Source organism: Peromyscus californicus, unplaced genomic scaffold, assembly GCF_007827085.1.
Source record: "Peromyscus californicus insignis strain IS unplaced genomic scaffold, ASM782708v3 Scaffold_3__1_contigs__length_106647218, whole genome shotgun sequence".
Lineage (NCBI taxonomy): Eukaryota > Metazoa > Chordata > Mammalia > Rodentia > Cricetidae > Peromyscus > Peromyscus californicus.
This window is the reverse complement of record NW_026294551.1, coordinates 40,038,028-40,055,716: the sequence shown is the minus strand read 5'-3', so window position 1 is coordinate 40,055,716 and position 17,689 is coordinate 40,038,028. Positions and strand designations below refer to the sequence as shown.

The 17,689-nt window shown below is 41.1% G+C and overlaps 1 protein-coding gene across 2 annotated transcripts in view; it reads right to left on the bottom strand.

Moving 5' to 3' along the window:
- Cct6b (chaperonin containing TCP1 subunit 6B) overlaps nucleotides 1-17,689 on the bottom strand; it is a 43,226-nt gene that overhangs the window by 16,298 nt on the left and 9,239 nt on the right. Inside the window, exons 4-10 of one of the 2 annotated variants that reach the window (XM_052759791.1) lie at nucleotides 16,734-16,907; nucleotides 15,878-15,981; nucleotides 6,282-6,392; nucleotides 5,522-5,681; nucleotides 3,649-3,731; nucleotides 2,519-2,615; nucleotides 1,658-1,805 (exon numbers count right to left, since the gene is read on the bottom strand). In XM_052759791.1, the coding sequence (XP_052615751.1) occupies nucleotides 1,658-1,805; nucleotides 2,519-2,615; nucleotides 3,649-3,731; nucleotides 5,522-5,681; nucleotides 6,282-6,392; nucleotides 15,878-15,981; nucleotides 16,734-16,907 (877 nt within the window). The remainder of the gene's footprint in view (nucleotides 1-1,657; nucleotides 1,806-2,518; nucleotides 2,616-3,648; nucleotides 3,732-5,521; nucleotides 5,682-6,281; nucleotides 6,393-15,877; nucleotides 15,982-16,733; nucleotides 16,908-17,689) is intronic. The other variant, XM_052759790.1, reaches the window with a different exon arrangement.

The following is a 17,689-nucleotide window of genomic DNA, read 5'->3' as shown; positions in this document are numbered from 1 at the left end:
GCCTCTGCCTCTGGAGTACTGGGATTAAAGGTGTGTGCTGCCACACCTGGCTGCCACCAGCTTTTTAACAAAGATGTCCAAATATATATATGGAGAAAAGACAACCTCTTTAACAAATTATTCTGGGAAAACTAGATGTCCATATGTAGAAAAACAAAACTAGATCTTACCTCTCATCATGTACAAAGATTAATTCAAATAGACCAAAGACATCAACATTAAGACCAGGAACTTTGAAACTACTAGGAAAAAAAAACACTCTTCAAGATGCAGGCATATGTCAGGCATGCTGATGCACATCTATAACGCTATAATCTCGGGAGTCAGAGGCAGGTAGATCTCTGTGAGTTCAAGGCCAACCTGGCTATGTAGAGAAACTCTGTCTCAAAAAAACCCAATAAATAAATAAACAAACAAATAAAAAGTACAGGTAAAGGCAAACCTTTCTGAATATATTCCCCAAAGCCCAACCAAATAGCAAAGACTGGTAAATGTCACTGCATGAAATTAAAAAGCTTCTGCAAATCATAGAAAATGGTAAAGAGGGGTTGGAGATTTAGCTCAGTGGTAGAGTGCTTGCCTAGCAAGCACAAGGCCCTGGGTTCGGTCCTCAGCTCCGACAAAAAGAAAAAAAGAAAATGGAAAGAATGCTAAGAATAGGAGAAAGATTTCCTAGTTATTCCTCTGCTGGGGGAAAAATATCCAGAACATGTAAAGGACTCCAAACCAAGAAACAATTAATCACTAAAGAGATAAATGTACCATTTCCAAATAAGTACAAATGGCCAAGAAATACATGAAAATGTTCACCATCCTTATCCATTACTGTAGTACAAATTCAAACTATACCAGCATTCTCCCTCCCCCAGTCAGAATGGCACCATCAAATGACAACTGCTACTGAAGTCGTGGGTGGGACGGACCTTAAACTCTGGTAATAGCATGAGCTAGCACAGCCACTACGGAAATCAGTGTGTGGAGATGCATCAGAAAACTAAAAGACAGAACTACCGTATGGTCCAGCCAGCAGCACCTGTTACCCAACAGTTCTCATCAAGGTTCCAGGTCTTTATGTCCTTGCCAAAGAAGGACACTTACTTGTTATGTAACTTTTGTATTACAGTCATCCTAGAGGATGTAAAATGACAGAAATCTCCTTGTACTTTTGATTTCCATTTCTTATTGACTGATTTTTGAACATCTTTCCATATGTCTATTACTCAATTTTAAATGGATGCTTTTATTGAATTACCTCCCTTAACTCCTTTTAAATACAAGCTAGTTCTAAATTATCAATAAATTTAAAATGTTAGCATCCCTTCCTAACCTTTCTTACAATTACACTACACCTGAGGTAAAGGAGTAAGTTCTGAGCGATGAAAGCTCTCTCGTGGTTTGAAAAATAAATTCCTAAATATAAAAAGTAACAGTATAGTATTAAGTTAAGTGGTTTTCATCTCTTAGAGAGGAGCTAATTAGTAAGGCAACATACCTTATCTTCATTCTTAACAGATATCCCAAAGGAAAATTTAAAAATTGTCTAAAGTGAAATGAAAGAATAATCATTCGTACCTTTAAAAACTATACATACCATGACTGATTTATTACTACTTAAAAAGCATGAGGCTGATACCCACCACAAAAAGAGCTTGCTTACCATCTTCGATGGCATTTTTGACAGCACGAAGTCCGTCTCTTAAAGCATCCTTAATCTGTGTGAGAGTATGCTTGTTTGGTCCTTTGACCAACAAGGTGACAGAGAGAGGATTCACACAGTCCTCAATAAAAGTGAACTTTTCTTCACCCTAATGGGGAACAAGAGGAGATACAGCTGTAAGGCTCGGGATACAGCCGAAGGGTGCAGGTAGCAGAGCACTTTGCCCAGCACACATGAGATCCTGACTTGGATCCCCAGTAAAACACCACACACACACACACACACACACACACACACACACACACACACACACACACACACATATACAGGACAAGCATAACATTTGACACATTGTATTATTACATTCGTATAAAATTACAATGGCATCATGAAATTCAAATCTATATTCTATTAGGATCCAGTCTTCACGTAACTTTTTCTTGTCAAGCATAACGGTGTATTTTAAAGTGGTTAAGTTATGCCACCATTTGGGGAGGTTGGATTAGGAAGATGGTTCAAGACCAACTGGGGCTACATAACAAAACTCTTAACACTTAGGTAAAAAAATTGTAAACTCTGTCCTGTCAGACCTCAAAATGTAAAATATGAATTAAAAGATATAAAATACCAAAACTAGTTTAGGAATCATGTTATAACTGCTATTCATAGACATACCCACTAATAAGCCAGGCAGTGGTAGTGCACGCCTTTAATCCCACAGCACTTGGGAAGCAGAGGCAGAGGCAGGCCGATCTCTGAGTTTGAGGCCAGCCTGCTCTACAGAGTGAGTTCCAGGGCAGCCGGACAACACAGAGAAACGCTGTCTCAAAAAATAAAAATAAAAAATAAAGAAATACTCACTAATGAATACTCAAATACAAGGCCAGCATGCCCCAAACAATCTTCATTAAGGTCTTCAAAGGAGTTCACAGCTATTCCTCCACAAGCAAGAGCAAGCCTGGAATCACATCATGTCACCTTCACTTTGGTTATGGAAAATACAAAGGCTAATTTCTCTTTCCCTTTTTTTTTTTTTTTTTTGCATGATCTCACTTTAATCCAAGCACTAAGAAAGCAGAGGCAGGTGGCTCCCTGTGAGTTCAAGGCAAGCCTGGTCTATACCTGAAACCCTGTCTCAAAAACAAACAAACAAACATATAGTTATTAACTATAGTCACCATGATGCACAACAAATCCTTAAATATATCTTTCCTCTCTAATGAAAATTTTGTATCCTTGGACCAACATCTCCCAAACTCTTAATCTGCCCTAGCAATCCAGCCTCCTGTAACTATCATTCACTTATCTACTTCTGAAAGTTTAGTATTTTTAAATTCCACATATAAGTGAGATCAGACAGTATTATAGTGTTTCTAAAATCTGTTTTGTGTGGGGGAGGGAGTGTATGTGTGCCCATGTACGTGAGGGTGCACTCACCCATGCAAGTAGGGTGGGCAGAGGTTGACACCAGGTTGTCTTTCGTCAGTCACTTCTCTGTCGTACTTTTTTGAGGCAGGGTCTCTCACTGAACATGAAGCTTGAAGTTTTAGCTAGACTGGCTGACCAGCAAGTCCCTAGAGCTGGGGTTACAGGCACGCAATGCTGCTGTTCCTGCCTTTCATGTGGGTTCTGGAGACCAGACCCCAGGTCTCAGGTTTTCAGGCTTGCTCAGCAAGCACTTCACACGCTGAGCCATTTCCCTGGCCCCAGATCTTAAGGGTTTGTTGCTGTTGTTTGGTTGAGGGTTTCTCTGTATAGCCCTGGCTGTCCTGGAACTCGATCTGTAGACCAGGCTGCCTCCAACTCAGAGATCCCCCTTCCTCTACCTTCCCATTGCTGGGATTAAAGGCATGCACCACCACACCCAGTAACTGTTTAAAAAGAAAGGAAAAAAACTCAGAAAGCTTTGGGTTCAGTTCCCAGCACTACAAACAAAGGACAGCAGCACCAAGAGCAACAGAAAACACTTGGCATACATAATTTGCACTTACCTTTCGAGATTTCTTCTTTTTGCCCTGCGAAGAGCTACGATATTATGTTTTGCCAGCATTTCTAAGGAGAACGGATCAATGCCCTGTAGTCAAGTTAACACAAAAGTTAAGTGGCTTTTGTTCCACACTAGGCAAGTGCTCTACCACTGAGCTCTACTCTTAACCTTAAAAAATTTTAAGCCAGTATTTCTCAAGCTTTTTTTTTTTTTTCTCAGCAGCACTTTACAGTCTTAAAAATCAAGAAGAACCAAGGCTGGGCATGATGGCACACACCTGTAATCCCAGCACTCAGGAAGCTAAAGGAGAAAGACCTAAAGTTCCAGGCCAGTATAGACTACATAGCAAATTCCTTGTCAGCCTAAGCTATATAGTGAGTTGTATCTGTATGGTATCATAGAAACAGGGGCTGGAGAGATAGGTCAGTGGTTAAGAACACAGGCTGCTCTTTCAGAGGTCCTCAGTTCGGTTCCTAGCACCCATGGGATGGCTCACAACAACCTGCAACTCCAGTTTCAGACGTACACTCCCAAACATAACTTAAACAGGAACACATTTTGAAGGGTTCTGAAAATCATTAATCTTATATTTTAAGTGGGTTATTTTATTCATGCCTGACTTTGTAAAATCATGTGGGTTTTAGTCAGTTAGAAAGCATTGAGTTGAGCTCAAATGTTACTACTGGCAGCACTGGCAGCACACCCCGTGAGCCATCTTCCTTGGAGTACTAGGATTGTTGCATTTGTTTTTCAGGGAACAAAAATCCCCTGAACATCCAAATCTATATAACCACAGTTTATCTGTTGGACCTTCTTTCAACCAAAAATGGCTTTCCATGAAAAAGTAGCTAGTTTAACTCAAAATCTAATTATACATAGGCTTTCTTCAAGACAACCATCATGTTTTGCTATGAAGAAGTGCTTTATGTATATTTCATATTTTATCAAACAAAGTTATAAAAAGGTGAATCCTTGGGGCTGGAGAGATGGCTCAGTGGTTAAGAGCAGTAGCTGCTCTTCCAAAGGATCTGAGTTCAATTCCCAGCACCCATATGCCCGCTCACAACTGTCTGTAACTCTAGTTCCAGAGGATCTGGCACCCTCACACAGACATGCATGTGGGTAAAACATCAACACACATAAACTAAATAAATAATTTGTAAAAAGATGAATCCTTAAGGGTCAATTTTTTTTTTTCGAGACAGGGTTTCTCTGTGTAGCTTTGCGCCTTTCCTGGGACTCACTTGGTAGCCCAGGCTGGCCTCGAACTCACAGAGATCCGCCTGGCTCTGCCTCCCGAGTGCTGGGATTAAAGGCGTGCGCCACCACCGCCCGGCAAGGGTCAATTTTTAATAAAATCAATAGTTAGCATTTCCAGACATTCTTTTCTAAATTAAAAAAAAAATGTAGGTATGGTATGTCTGTATGTGGATATGTGCCCCAGTGCAGGTGTGTGGAGTTCGGAAGGCAAGAGTTCCCCTGGAGCTGCAGTCAGGTAGCGGTGAGCCATTCGACCACGTGGGTGTGAGAGCTGAGCTCAGATCCCAAAGAGCAGCACACACCCTTACCTGCTGAGCCACCTTTCCAGACCCACCACCCAGCTACCCCAGAATGAAGCAGCTTCTCCCCTGGTGCTGTGGTAGTGAAGAGGACAGGGGCGAGCACAGCTTGGTGCTGCTCTCCTGAGTACAGGAGGAAGTCAGCAGCTTTACCTTTCCTCACAAATGTCCACACAATACAAAAGGCGTTATTACTATGAAAAGTTCCTTCCCCAAACTCCCTGAAAATGTCATAAGGTCCCTTTGGGGTCAACAGCCACACTTTGAGAAATGCTGAAAAACAGTGACAAGCACTTAAGCTGCAAACTTCCTTCTCACCTTTTGATTAACGACAACAAATCCTTTATTGGTCTCAGCACAAACTTTCTGTTTTAGGTCTATTATTTTCTGCACTCTATCTTCAATAAATTTTCTTTCAGCTTTTACCAATTTCTCTTTCTCTTCTACAGTCTTATAAAAGAAACCAGAGCTCACTTCTCTAAAGAATTAATAAGAACAAGTTAGTAAACCAGGTACGGAGGCTAAAGCAAGAGGTTCACAAGTCTGAAGTCACCTGGAGCAATGGAAGTCCCTTTCTTAAGAAAACGGAAACGGACAAATGGGAAAAGTTGGCGAGGTGGGCGTAGAAGAGAAAAAGAAGTTACAGAACACCTTTAGAGAAAAGAGAGCTGGCCATGGTGGCTCATACTTGTTATCCCAATACTCAAGAGACAAGCAGGAGGAGTGTGCATGTTAGTTAGAGACCATACTGAACTAAACAGTGAAACTCTTGAGAGAGAGGGGCAGGGGGAACTGTGAAAGAAGGAGGGGGAGATGGAAAAAGTAATTTTTAAATTGGGGTTGGAGAGATGGCTCAGGCTAAGGGGACCTGAGTTCAGTTCCCAGTACCCATGTCAGGTGGCTCACAATTACCTGGACCATCAGATCCAGGGGATGGATGCCCTCTTCTGGCCTCCTGGGGCACCTTTACTCACATGGATATATACACATAATTAAAAATAAAAACAAATTTACAAAAAAAAAAGAAAAAGAAGTGTTAAAAGAGTTTCAAATGTTAGGAAGACAAACTGGCACGCACGTTTTTTCATACTCTAGTGACACATTGCAAATGAGGATAAATGCATCTTGCACTTGCTTCTTCATGCTTGGATGACGGGCACCATGGTCCAAAACCAATCCTCGAATCAACCTAGTAAAACACATAATGTTTCATGGAACACACATCCTAAAATTAGAATTTCAAAAGCTATTCAAAGCTAGGAACAGCCAGGACACACATTGTTTCCTTGTATAACTTCAAACCTAACATATAATTAGTAGAATTAGGGAAAGAATCTTTTAACAGTGTGACCATAAGTCAAAATGAAAAGACAGCCCAGAATTTCTCTCTAAGTTATGCAGCTCCAAACAGGAGTAGCTGATCAAATAACAAAAGGGAGGCACACAATGAATTTCTTAGGGATATTTGTTCAAAATAATTATATAGAATAACTAAAAATTGTTAACCTAAATGTCCAGCACAATAGGATATTGTTCAGCAAATAATGGCCCAGCAATTCAATGGTTGTGAAAACTATGTAGTAACATGAAAAATATTTACAGGGATAGCCAATAAGTACAGAATAACCCAGTGTATACTGTATGTAAAACATGATTGCAACTATTGTTGCTTTTTTTATGTTGACAATTAATAGGAAATGTAGCTTGATTGGTAGACTACATGTCTAGCATGCTTGAGAGTCTACATTCTTTGAATCTCAGAACCACAAAAATAAACATATGAGAGCTGGAGAGATGGCAGCACTTGGTGACTTTAGAGGACCTTTCGGTTTCCAGCATTCATGTGGCCCCTTATAACCAAGGGATCTGATGCCCTCTTCTGGCCTCTGAAGGCACTAGGCATGCATGTGATACACATACATACCTGCAGGTAAAACACAATACACTTAAAACAAATTTAAAAAGAAAAAAAAACCTAACTAGATAGGTAGGTAGGTAGGTAGATAGATAGGTAGGTAGATAGATAGATAGATACATACATACATACATACATACATACATACATACATACAATACATACATACATAGAGGACCCTGAGGGTATGAGTAGACTTGGATGGGAGGAATATAGACTATGGGACTCTTTTCAGTTTTCTAAATATATTTTTCTAGAATAAATATTTTTATAACTTTATAAAAGTCACTTGGGCTGGAGAGATGGCTCAGTGGTTAAAAGCACTGACTGCTCTTCCAGAGGACCTGAGTTCAATTCCCAGAACCCACGTGGTGGCTCACAACCATCTAAAATAGGACCTGGTGCCCTCTTCTGGCATACAGTTACACATGCAGAGCATTCATGTATAAAATATAAATATAAATAAAAATTTTAAAGTCACTTATACACACTAAGGTGGTAGCATTTCTATGCAATAACCTCTTTTGAAATTTTTTAAAAGAATTATTCACTGCATGTGTGAGTGTGGGCATGTACTTGCCACAGCACACATGTGGAGGTCAGACACAACTTTGTGGAGTCAGTTCTCACCTTCCACCTTGAGGAGCATGGTCTCTCCTGTTGCTTCTGCCACTGAACACAATACTCCTGGCTAACTAACCTATGCATTCAGCTTTTTACATAGGTTCCAGGAATCAAACACTGGTCATCAGATGTGTACACAGCTAACACTTTACCTGCCAAGCCCTCTCCTTGGCCTGTAAGAATCTTTTTTGAGTATGTATGGTGCTAGGGATTGAACCAAGGTCTTTTACATTGCAGGCTAGTGCTCTACCATTGAGCTATACTCCCAGCCCCTTAAGAATTGTTTATATCCAATATTTGCTATGTACTAAACAAATACATTTTAACAAGGCATAGTAGCACACACCCATAATCCCAGTATATGGGAGGCATAAACAAGAAGATTGTCACAAGTTTGAAGTGAGTCTAGTCTACACAGTGAGTTCCAGGACAGCCTGAGCTACAGAGTAAAATCCTGTTGGAAGGAAGGAAGGATGGAAGGGAGGGAGGGAAGACATTTTTTAAATGTTCAACACAGATATAAAGGAGTTTTCAAGTTTTTAATCTGACTAGAATGCTCTAACTCCCAAATGAAGATAAAGACCTTATTTAGGAAAAAAAAACAAAAAAAAAAACACCTATACATCCAATATTTTTACCTTTCATGCTTGCTCTCTTCTCAACCTCAGCAACTGAATTTGCTGCTTTGAGAAGATAGAAACTGCCCTATCACCACCTCCACAAGTCCCCACCAATCTCCAGTTCTTTAAAACAAAGAATTCTCACTCCATCCCCAAGTTCCCTTCTAGCACAGAGTGCTGTCCCTATTTCACTGCTCTTGTTTACAGCTACACTCTGAAGCGTCTCCTGCTGCAATTCCAATTTGTATTAGTAAGGTTTCTCTGGAGAAACAGAACCAATGGGATGAATATATTATTTAAAGAATTTATGAAGTCAGCTTTTGTTGGAGCCCATTCAGGTTTCCTAGTGGCTTTACCCAACAGGTCTGCGTAAAAGGATGATTGGACCATGGGCCTGAGTACCAGGTGTCTGAGATGGTCTGCACGTGGCTGTGCTGGGGCGGCGGTCTTATGCTCCACCCCTTGGCATCCCTTAGCCCTTTGGCAAAGACAGTCAGGGCCTGATGGATTAGGATCCAGGTCCTTCCAAGGCTATCCTGTATTTTCTATCTGTTTCTCTTCCCCTCTAAATTCCTATCTAATATTTCCTGCTGCTACTGCTCAAGAGTACCCTGGGTAAAAGTTAGGGTGGCATGGCCTCCAATGAGCTTTAAAATAGGAACAACAGCAAAATCACACCTGAGAGCTGAGAACCCAGCAGGTCTTGGTGGATGTCTGTGAATTCGAGGTCAGCCAGGGAGAGAGAGGAAGAGAGAGAGAGAGAGGAGAGGAAGAGAGAGGAGAGGAAGAGAGAGGAGAGGGGAAGAGAGAGAGGGGAGAGGGGAAGAGAGAGAGGGGAGAGGGGAAAAGGGAGAGGGGAGAGGGGAGAGGGGAAGAGAGAGAGGGGAGAGGGGAAGAGAGAGAGGGGAGAAGGGAAGAGGGAGAGGGGAGAGGGGAAGAGGGAGAGGGGAGAGGGGAAGAGGGAGAGGGGAGAGGGGAAGAGAGAGAGGGGAGAGGGGAGAGGGGAAGAGAGAGAGGGGAGAGGGGAGAGGGGAAGAGGGAGAGGGGAGAGGGGAAGAGAGAGAGGGGAGAGGGGAAGAGAGAGAGGGGAGAGGGGAGAGGGGAAGAGAGAGAGGGGAGAGGGGAGAGGGGAAGAGAGAGAGGGGAGAGGGGAGGAGAGAGAGGGGAGAGGGGAGAGGGGAAGAGAGAGAGGGGAGAGGGGAGGAGAGAGAGGGGAGAGGGGAGAGGGGAAGAGAGAGAGGGGAGAGGGGAAGAGAGAGAGGGGAGAGGGGAGAGGGGAAGAGAGAGGGGAGAGGAGAGGAAGAGAGAGGAGAGGAAGAGAGAGGAGAGGAAGTGAGAGGAGAGGAAGAGAGAGGAGGAAGAGAGAGGAAGAGAGAGGAAGAGTAGCCAGTGCTCTTAACCACTGAGCTGTCTCTACAGCTCCCTTTCTGATACCTATTTTTGTAGAATAGGCTTTCCTCAAACTCAGAGATTCACCCTCTTCTGCTTCTTAAGTGCTGGGATTAAAGGTGTGTGCCAATACCACCAGGCGGCTGCTTTCTGGTACCTTTACAAGCTATCACCGCAGGTGTCATACATCAATATTTCCCAAATATGTATTTCTCATCCTGACATCTATTCTGAACTCATACCAGGATCTCAGCTTATGTCACCCACATATAGAATGAGTCTTCTCTCCTCAGTTAAATCTCTTGAAATACTCTCACAGGTACATTTAGAGGTTCTAGGCCATTCTAAATCCCACCAAACTGACCAAATTAACCATCACATGATTACAGTCCAAAATACCCATCATAAGTTGAAACAATCATGTCAAAGGCATTTAATCCACCTAACCCTCCTACCACCATCATTTAGCAATGCTGTATATTGCAGAGTATTGGCTGTTTAGCTTTGTGATTGCACAGTTAGCTGTGAACTATGGCTCACCCCACTGCTCAGCATCACAAGAAAGTATCATACAATATACTGCTGGGGGAAAGTCAAAATGTAAAATTCAAAGTAGAGGTTCTCCTGAACGTGTATCACCTTCGCATTGCTGTAAAGCTGAAGAACTGTATGCCAGGACCATCTATAACTGTAAGCCTAGTTTTATGCACAATAAAAACACCAAAAAGTGAAAATGAAAGCAAATCAACATTTGACAGTATGCCTCCAGCAAACTACGAGTAGAGGAAATCTATAGAATGGACAGTAAGCAGAGGAAAAATACAACAGTGCCTCTTTGTCTGAAGGAGGTTCCTTAGTTTCATCTCTGTCTCAGTGACCCACTGTCAAATCAAAGTTATGTTAACTAAGGAAATTGATGAACGTGCAGAGTCATCCACAGAGCAAAAGGAAAGTGAAAAAGAAGAAACTGAGCTGAATGTGTTAGCGCCAGGTATGCTGGGAAGAGCCAGGAAAAAAGAGGGTTGAACACTAGCTGTACCATTAGATATCCACTGAGAATCCTGGAAAACATCTCCAGCAAATAAGTGGGAGAGAGCTGCAATCTCAAGAGGAAGCTGAGATGTACAAAGCCATAAACATCAAAGCAAGTTGGAATTATGAATATAAATCTTTGCAAACACCGTATGAAATAGCAGTAGTATCAAGTGGGATTTTAAAAAAACAGTAACAATATCATGCTTCAGGAAGAAGTAAATGGCGATACTATCCAGAAAAGATATGAAGATATTAAGGCTAGACTCCTATAAGTTACTATAAAATTACATAATTTCTACTAATCAAAAAATAGTAGAAGTGTGAAATTTGCAAATTAGTAGAGGGGAAAAATATAATGATGAAATCAATAAAATGAAAAGTCGATTAAAAGAAACAGGACAATGGGAAATAAATAGAAAGTAAAAAGATAGGAGATTTGAAATCAAATATACTCATAACAATGTTAAATGTAATAGATTAGTATTTCAATTAAAATATAAAGACTATCTGATTAATAATTTCTATTTGTCCCAATATGTCACTTACAAAAAACTATCTTCTAAAATATAAGGACAAGAATATTGAAAGTAAAACAAAGAAAATATGATAGACATATACGAATTAAGAGAAAGCTGTGGGAACTGGAGAGATGGTTCAGTGGTTAAGAGCATGTGCTGCTCTTGCAGAGGACCATGGTTCAGTTCCTAGCACCCATGTAGTGGATAACAACAACCTGTTAACTCCAGTTCCAGACGATTCGACACCCTCTTCTGACCTCAATAGGCCCCAGCTGTGCACATGCTGCACATACATGCATGCAGATAAAACACTCATAAAATATAATTTTTAAAAAATCTTAAATGAAAACATATTCATAGTTGAGCAATGGTGGCACATGCCTTTAACACCAGCACTTGAGAGGCAGAGACAGGTGGATCTCTGAGTTCAAGGTCAGCCTGGTCTACAGAGTTCCGGGGTAGGGTTACACAGAGAAACCCTGTCTTGAGCCCTCCACCCCACCCCAAAAAAGCCTTAAAAGAGAAAACTGGTATAGCAATTGTATCAATGTGGGATAAATTCTACTTTTAAGACATTTCTAAGCAGAGCTGGTGGTGCAGTTCTGTAATCCCAGATACCTGAGAGGCTGAGATGGGGCATCAGAAACCAAGACCTACTTTGGCTACAGAGTGATTCAAGGCCAGCTCTCATAAGTTAGTAAGACCCTATCGCATAATAAAAAGTAAGAAAAGAGGGATGGAGTATAACTCAGCAGTAGAGCATACACCCAGCATGTGCAAGATCCCGGTTCAATCCTCAGTACTGGAATAAAAAGGTATTATTAGAGAAAAGATGGTTACTTTCTATCAGTACAAAAAGTTCATTGTGTAAGGAACAAATGCTATGGTAAAAGCTGGTCACACCTAAAGCTGGCCAAAGTGACATAAACCTGAATTCTCAGTACTTAGGAGGCTCAGGCAGGAGGATCCTAAGTGAAAGGCTAGTCCAGGATACTCAGCAAGACCTTGTCAAAGAGCAGAAACAGCAACAAAATCCTGTATGCACCTAATAAGACAGTTTTGGTTTTCTGTTTGTTTTTCTTTGCTGAGGATAGAACTCAGGGCATTGAAGATATCAGTCAAGGGCTCTATGCTCAGATATATCTCCAGGCCAAGATAGTCTCAAAATACATAAAATAGCTAGGCATGGTGGCATAGGCCGTTAATCCTAGCATTCATGAAGCAGGTAGATCTCTGTGAGTTTGAGGCCAGCCTGGTCTACATAGTGAGTTCCAGGTCAGCCAAGGCTACATAGAGAGACCTTGTTTTAAAACAAACACATATATATGTTCTATATGTGTGTATGTATATATACATATCTTTGTTTAATATATGTTTAGCATATATTAAAGCTGTCAAAACTAAAAGAGAATATAAACAAATCTATGATGATATTACTATAATATTCAAAGATATCAACATGTCCAGTAATTGACTAAATAAGCAGTCAGAATATCAATAAGGATACTAAGGTCTGAACAACAGCATTAACAAAATTGATCTCTTGATAGAAAACTATACCTCACAACTACAGCATACCTTCTGTCAAGTACATAAAAATAAGTTCTCACTGGGTGGTGGTGGCGCATGCCTTTAATCCCAGCACTTGGGAGGCAGAACCAGGCAGATCTCTGTGAGTTCAAGGTCAGCCTGGTCTACATAGCAAGTTCCAGAACAGCCAGAGCTATTACACAGAGAAACCCTGTCTTGAAAAACAAACAAACAAACAAATCTCTTAAGTCAAACATGGTAGCTCACATCTGTAATCCTAGGACTCATGAGGCAAGAGGATTACTGTGAGCTCAATGCCAGCCTGTGCAATAAGTATAAGACCCTGCCTGCCGCCCCCTCCCCCCAAAAACATAAAATAAACTAATTAATTGACTCTATACCTAAGCCTTAAAACAAATCTCAACCAATTTCAAAGTAGTGAAATCTTATAGAATGTCTCCTACCATTATATAGTTAAACTAGAGTCAATAACTAAATTCTTCTATATATTTTGAAATTAAGACACATGTTGAAAATAGAAATTGGAAAATATTTTAAATGGATTATGTTTTCCAGCAAGCTTCAGTCAGTCTGTCTACCAGTGGGACCAACTCCACAGCCACAGGAATGCATGCCAAAAAACCTCATTTTTAAGCCAACTTCTCCTGACAACAAATAACTTCTGCAGACAGACAAAGAGAGATGCAGAAGGGAAAAAACAAGGAGACTGGACGAGGCTCTAAAGCAGAGTTCTCAACCTGTGGATGGCGACCCCTTTGGAAGTCACATAGCAGATATCCTGCATATTAGATATTTACATTACAGTTCAAAACAGTAGCAAAATTATAGTATGAAGCAGTAACAAAAATAGTTTTATGGTTGGGGTCACCACCACATGAGGAGCTGTATTAAAGGGTTGCAGCATCAGGAAGGTTGAGAAAGGCAGATAAGCAGAGGAGGAAAAGAGCAGGGGCAGATAATGGTCTGAAACCAGGTAGGAAACGGAAGGCGGCACTGTTCCAAAGGCTGGCTGCCCTGCTGGGCATGGTTCATGCCTTTAATCCCAGAACTTGGAAAGCTGAGGCAGGAGACCCAGCCTGGGCGACAGAGACTTGGCCTCCAAGAGAGGTTCACTGCAAAGCCACTTTCTATTCCACCTGTACTTTTAATACTACTCTTGCCATTAAAACAGTCTTGTTATACCCAAACCACTCTTCAGTAAAATCTTTGGAAGGCAAAGAAGAAAGAAAGTATTTTAAACATAATGCAAATGCATATGCTTGTAATTTCAGCACTCAGGAGGCCCAGACAAAGGGATTAGAGGCTCCAGGGTAGTGAGCTATGCAGTGAGAGCCAGTCCCAAAGGCAAAAATACATGAATAAAGTAAAAGTTAAGGGGTGTAATTAAGTAATACTTAGAGGAAAACTGAAAAGTCTCAAATACTGTTTCACAAAAGCAGAAAGCTAAAAATGAATGACCTGAGTGCTATTTTAAAAAGACAAAAGAAGCAGAAAGCTCCCCACTCCCATAACCCAAAAATCAAAAAATTAAAAGGCCTTATGAAACAAAACAAAAACAAACAATCAAACAAAAGCCTGGGCAAAATGAGAGGGAAGGTGGGAAGAGAGAATAGGAGTGGGGTAAATCCTTCAAACAGGATCTTTATGACCATTTTGTTCCAAAATTTGAAAATTCAAAAGAGATGGACAAATTCCTAGAAATACTCATGATTCAAAAAGAATGTAGAAAACCTAAGTGATCCTAAGAAAATGATGTAAGTTGCATATGGAATATGTAGATAGTGTTTGCATCCCAATCAAAATTAATTTCACTGGAAAAACATTAAAACTGAATATTAATTAAACATATATTAATGAGCTGTATTATTTTTAGAGGTATATTAGTTAATATTGATAACATTTATATTATATTTATTTCTAGATAAAGTATTTGAAAGTAAAATATTATTTCAAGATTTGCATCTAAATAATCTTGGTTAGTCCTAGCACTTGGGAGGCAGGAGAATCTCAAGTCCTACACAGTGAGGCCTCATCTCAAATGTGAGAAAAAATACCTGTAAGGAGGAAGATGAAGAGGAAGAAGGGGAAGACGGAGAAGGGAAAAGTATATAGTTGAAATTAGATTGAAAACTGATAAAGATAAAAGTGAGAGGTGCAGGAGAGATCTCTATACTTGGGGTTGAATATTTAAAGAACTAAATCTGTAGTTATCACGGCCACTCTTAGCTCTCGCCTCAGCCCTCACTCCTGCTTCCTCTCACCGGTGCTGCAGGCACACTGGAGCACTCCAAGCCCATTTCTACTTCCGGAGACTTCCAATGATCTTTTTTGACATGGCTAGCTCCCCTGTTTCATTAGGGGCCTCTAAGCTTTGTAGTTCAGTTTTTTGGGGTTTTTTTAGTTTTTCGAGACAGGGTTTCTCTGTGTAGCTTTGCGTTTTTCCTGGAACTCGCTTTGTAGAGCAGGCTGGCCTCAAACTCACAGAGATCCGCCTGCCTCTGCCTCCCAAGTGCTGGGATTAAAGGCGTGCGCCACCACCGCCCTGTAGTTCAGTTTCTTATCAGAATGCTTTTCTCTGAATGCTATAAAATCACACATGACTACGTTTCACCCTCCAGTTCGATTAGAAATGTAACCTTCCTGAGGAGTGTGTGTCCGGCTCACTCCTCACTGCAGCATCTGAAAGTGACGGGCTCACTGTAGCTAACTCATATGTGAAATGAATACTTTGCTGTTGAGTAAAACCAATAAAATCAATGAAAGAGCACTTGAAGAAAGCCAAATATTTCAGAACTTGTGTGTTGCCCAAGTGTGGCTGATGAGATGGTTCAGCAGGTAAGAAACCTGACAACCTGAGTTTGGGCCCTGGAATTCACAAAGTGATGAGAGAGACCTTCTTCAAGTTACCATTTAACCTCCACAAACCACAAGCATGCTGTGGCACACACACACACACACACACACACACACACACACACACACACACACACGGGAGGGGGTGTTGTAAATTTTTGCGACTTACTGTGTATCTGTTTCTGACTTGTGCCTCATCTCCACGATTTCTACCATGAAGAGATCAATAGGGAGACCTGGTCTTCTAACAGCCAGGACAGAATCCACCACAGCCTGAAAGAGAAGCATGGGGGTGGGGGAAGGGCATATTACCAGGACTGAAAGAAACTCCTGGTCCAAGCGACCTGTCACCAGACTAACCAGGGAAAGGGCTTCAGGCTTCAAAGCCAAAGGCATGGCCATCAAGTGCCACACTTGGCACATTTGTGTTTCTTAAGGCAAATTAACAGCAGAGCGTTCTGTTTCACAGGGCAGTGCCTCTTGAATTTGGTTATTGCGAATTTCTCATTCCTGATTTTGAGAAACAGCAAAGCTGAGGAACAACATAATCAAATGATAAGCACCAGATGCAAAGTCTTCCAGAACTGCCCAGGCAGTTTTGTCTTTACATTGCATATAGTTTACCTTTAGCAGTCAATCAAATAAACGTGAGACTCTTATATATCAGCTCAATCTTGCCGCATTAAAGCAACAACCCTAACTACAAGGCAACTGCCAAAACAGCCTGCTCATGTGTCGCCTGATACAGTCAAGTATGGACCTTTAGGGTTAGCTGAATATACTGTCCGAGAGCTTCCATAAGAGATGAGCCACAGGAAGTCAAGCCTCTCCCAACTTTCAAGTCATGTAAGCACTAATGAGACACCTTAGGAAAATTAGTGTTGTGATCAATTGAATTTTAAATGTTTGCCTTCTTCTTTTATATTTCTGAAAAGTCATGTGCAACATTTAGTTGTCTTATAGAAAAGAAGAAGAATATCACCACATGTCTGGCTATCCTTGCTAGACAACAGTGGATCATATACCTCTGTTAACACGTCAGCCAGTTCAGCATGAACTTTTGTTCGCAGGGATGTTCTAGCCACATCTAAGAGGATTTCTCTTTTCATCTCCTTTTCCACTTTAATTTCATCCAAAACTTCAAGTGCTTTCGTCTTTGCAGCATCAAATCCTTCAGCTATGATTCTAGGGTGCAGGCCCTGGTGTAACAACATAAATACACAAATCACACAGCAACCATGCAAAGTAAAAGGCAGCTATGCTCTCTTTAATAAGTATGTGACCCACAGTGATGGCACTAATGTAAGTATGCATCATTCATATATTATTTCTCAGGCTTCATATCTGAAACAATATCTTAAAATGTATATGAGTGTTTAAAATGTATATGGCTCACACAACTTAAAAGTAGCAATGTCAACCAGGTGTGGTGTCTCACGCCTTTAGTCCCAGAACTTGAGAGGCAAAGGCAGATGGACCTCTGTGAGTTCAAGTCCAGCCTGATCTACATAGTGAGTTCTGGGACAGCCACGGCTATGTAGAGAGACCCTGTCTCAAAAAAAAAAAAAAGTAGCAATGTCAGGAGTGGAAAGATGTCTCAGGAGTTAAGAGCACTTATTGCTCTTACAGACAACCTGGATTCAGTTCCCAGAGCCCACATGGTGGCCCACAATCATCCATAATTCCAGTTCCAAGGAATATAATGTTCTCTTCTGAATTTCAAGGGCACCAGGCACACATATGGTTGACATACATATATGCAGGCAAAACATGCATATACATGAAATAAAAATAAATAAGCCTAAAGTATTTTTAAGTAGCAATTCCAGGCCAGCAAGATGGCTCAGGAGGTAAAGGTGCTTGCCACCAAGACGGACAACCTGAGTTTGCTCCCAGGACCCACATAGCGAAAGGGAAGAACTGACTCTCACAGGTTGACCTCTAATCTCCACATACAACTAACCAGAGTGATTTTTTTTAA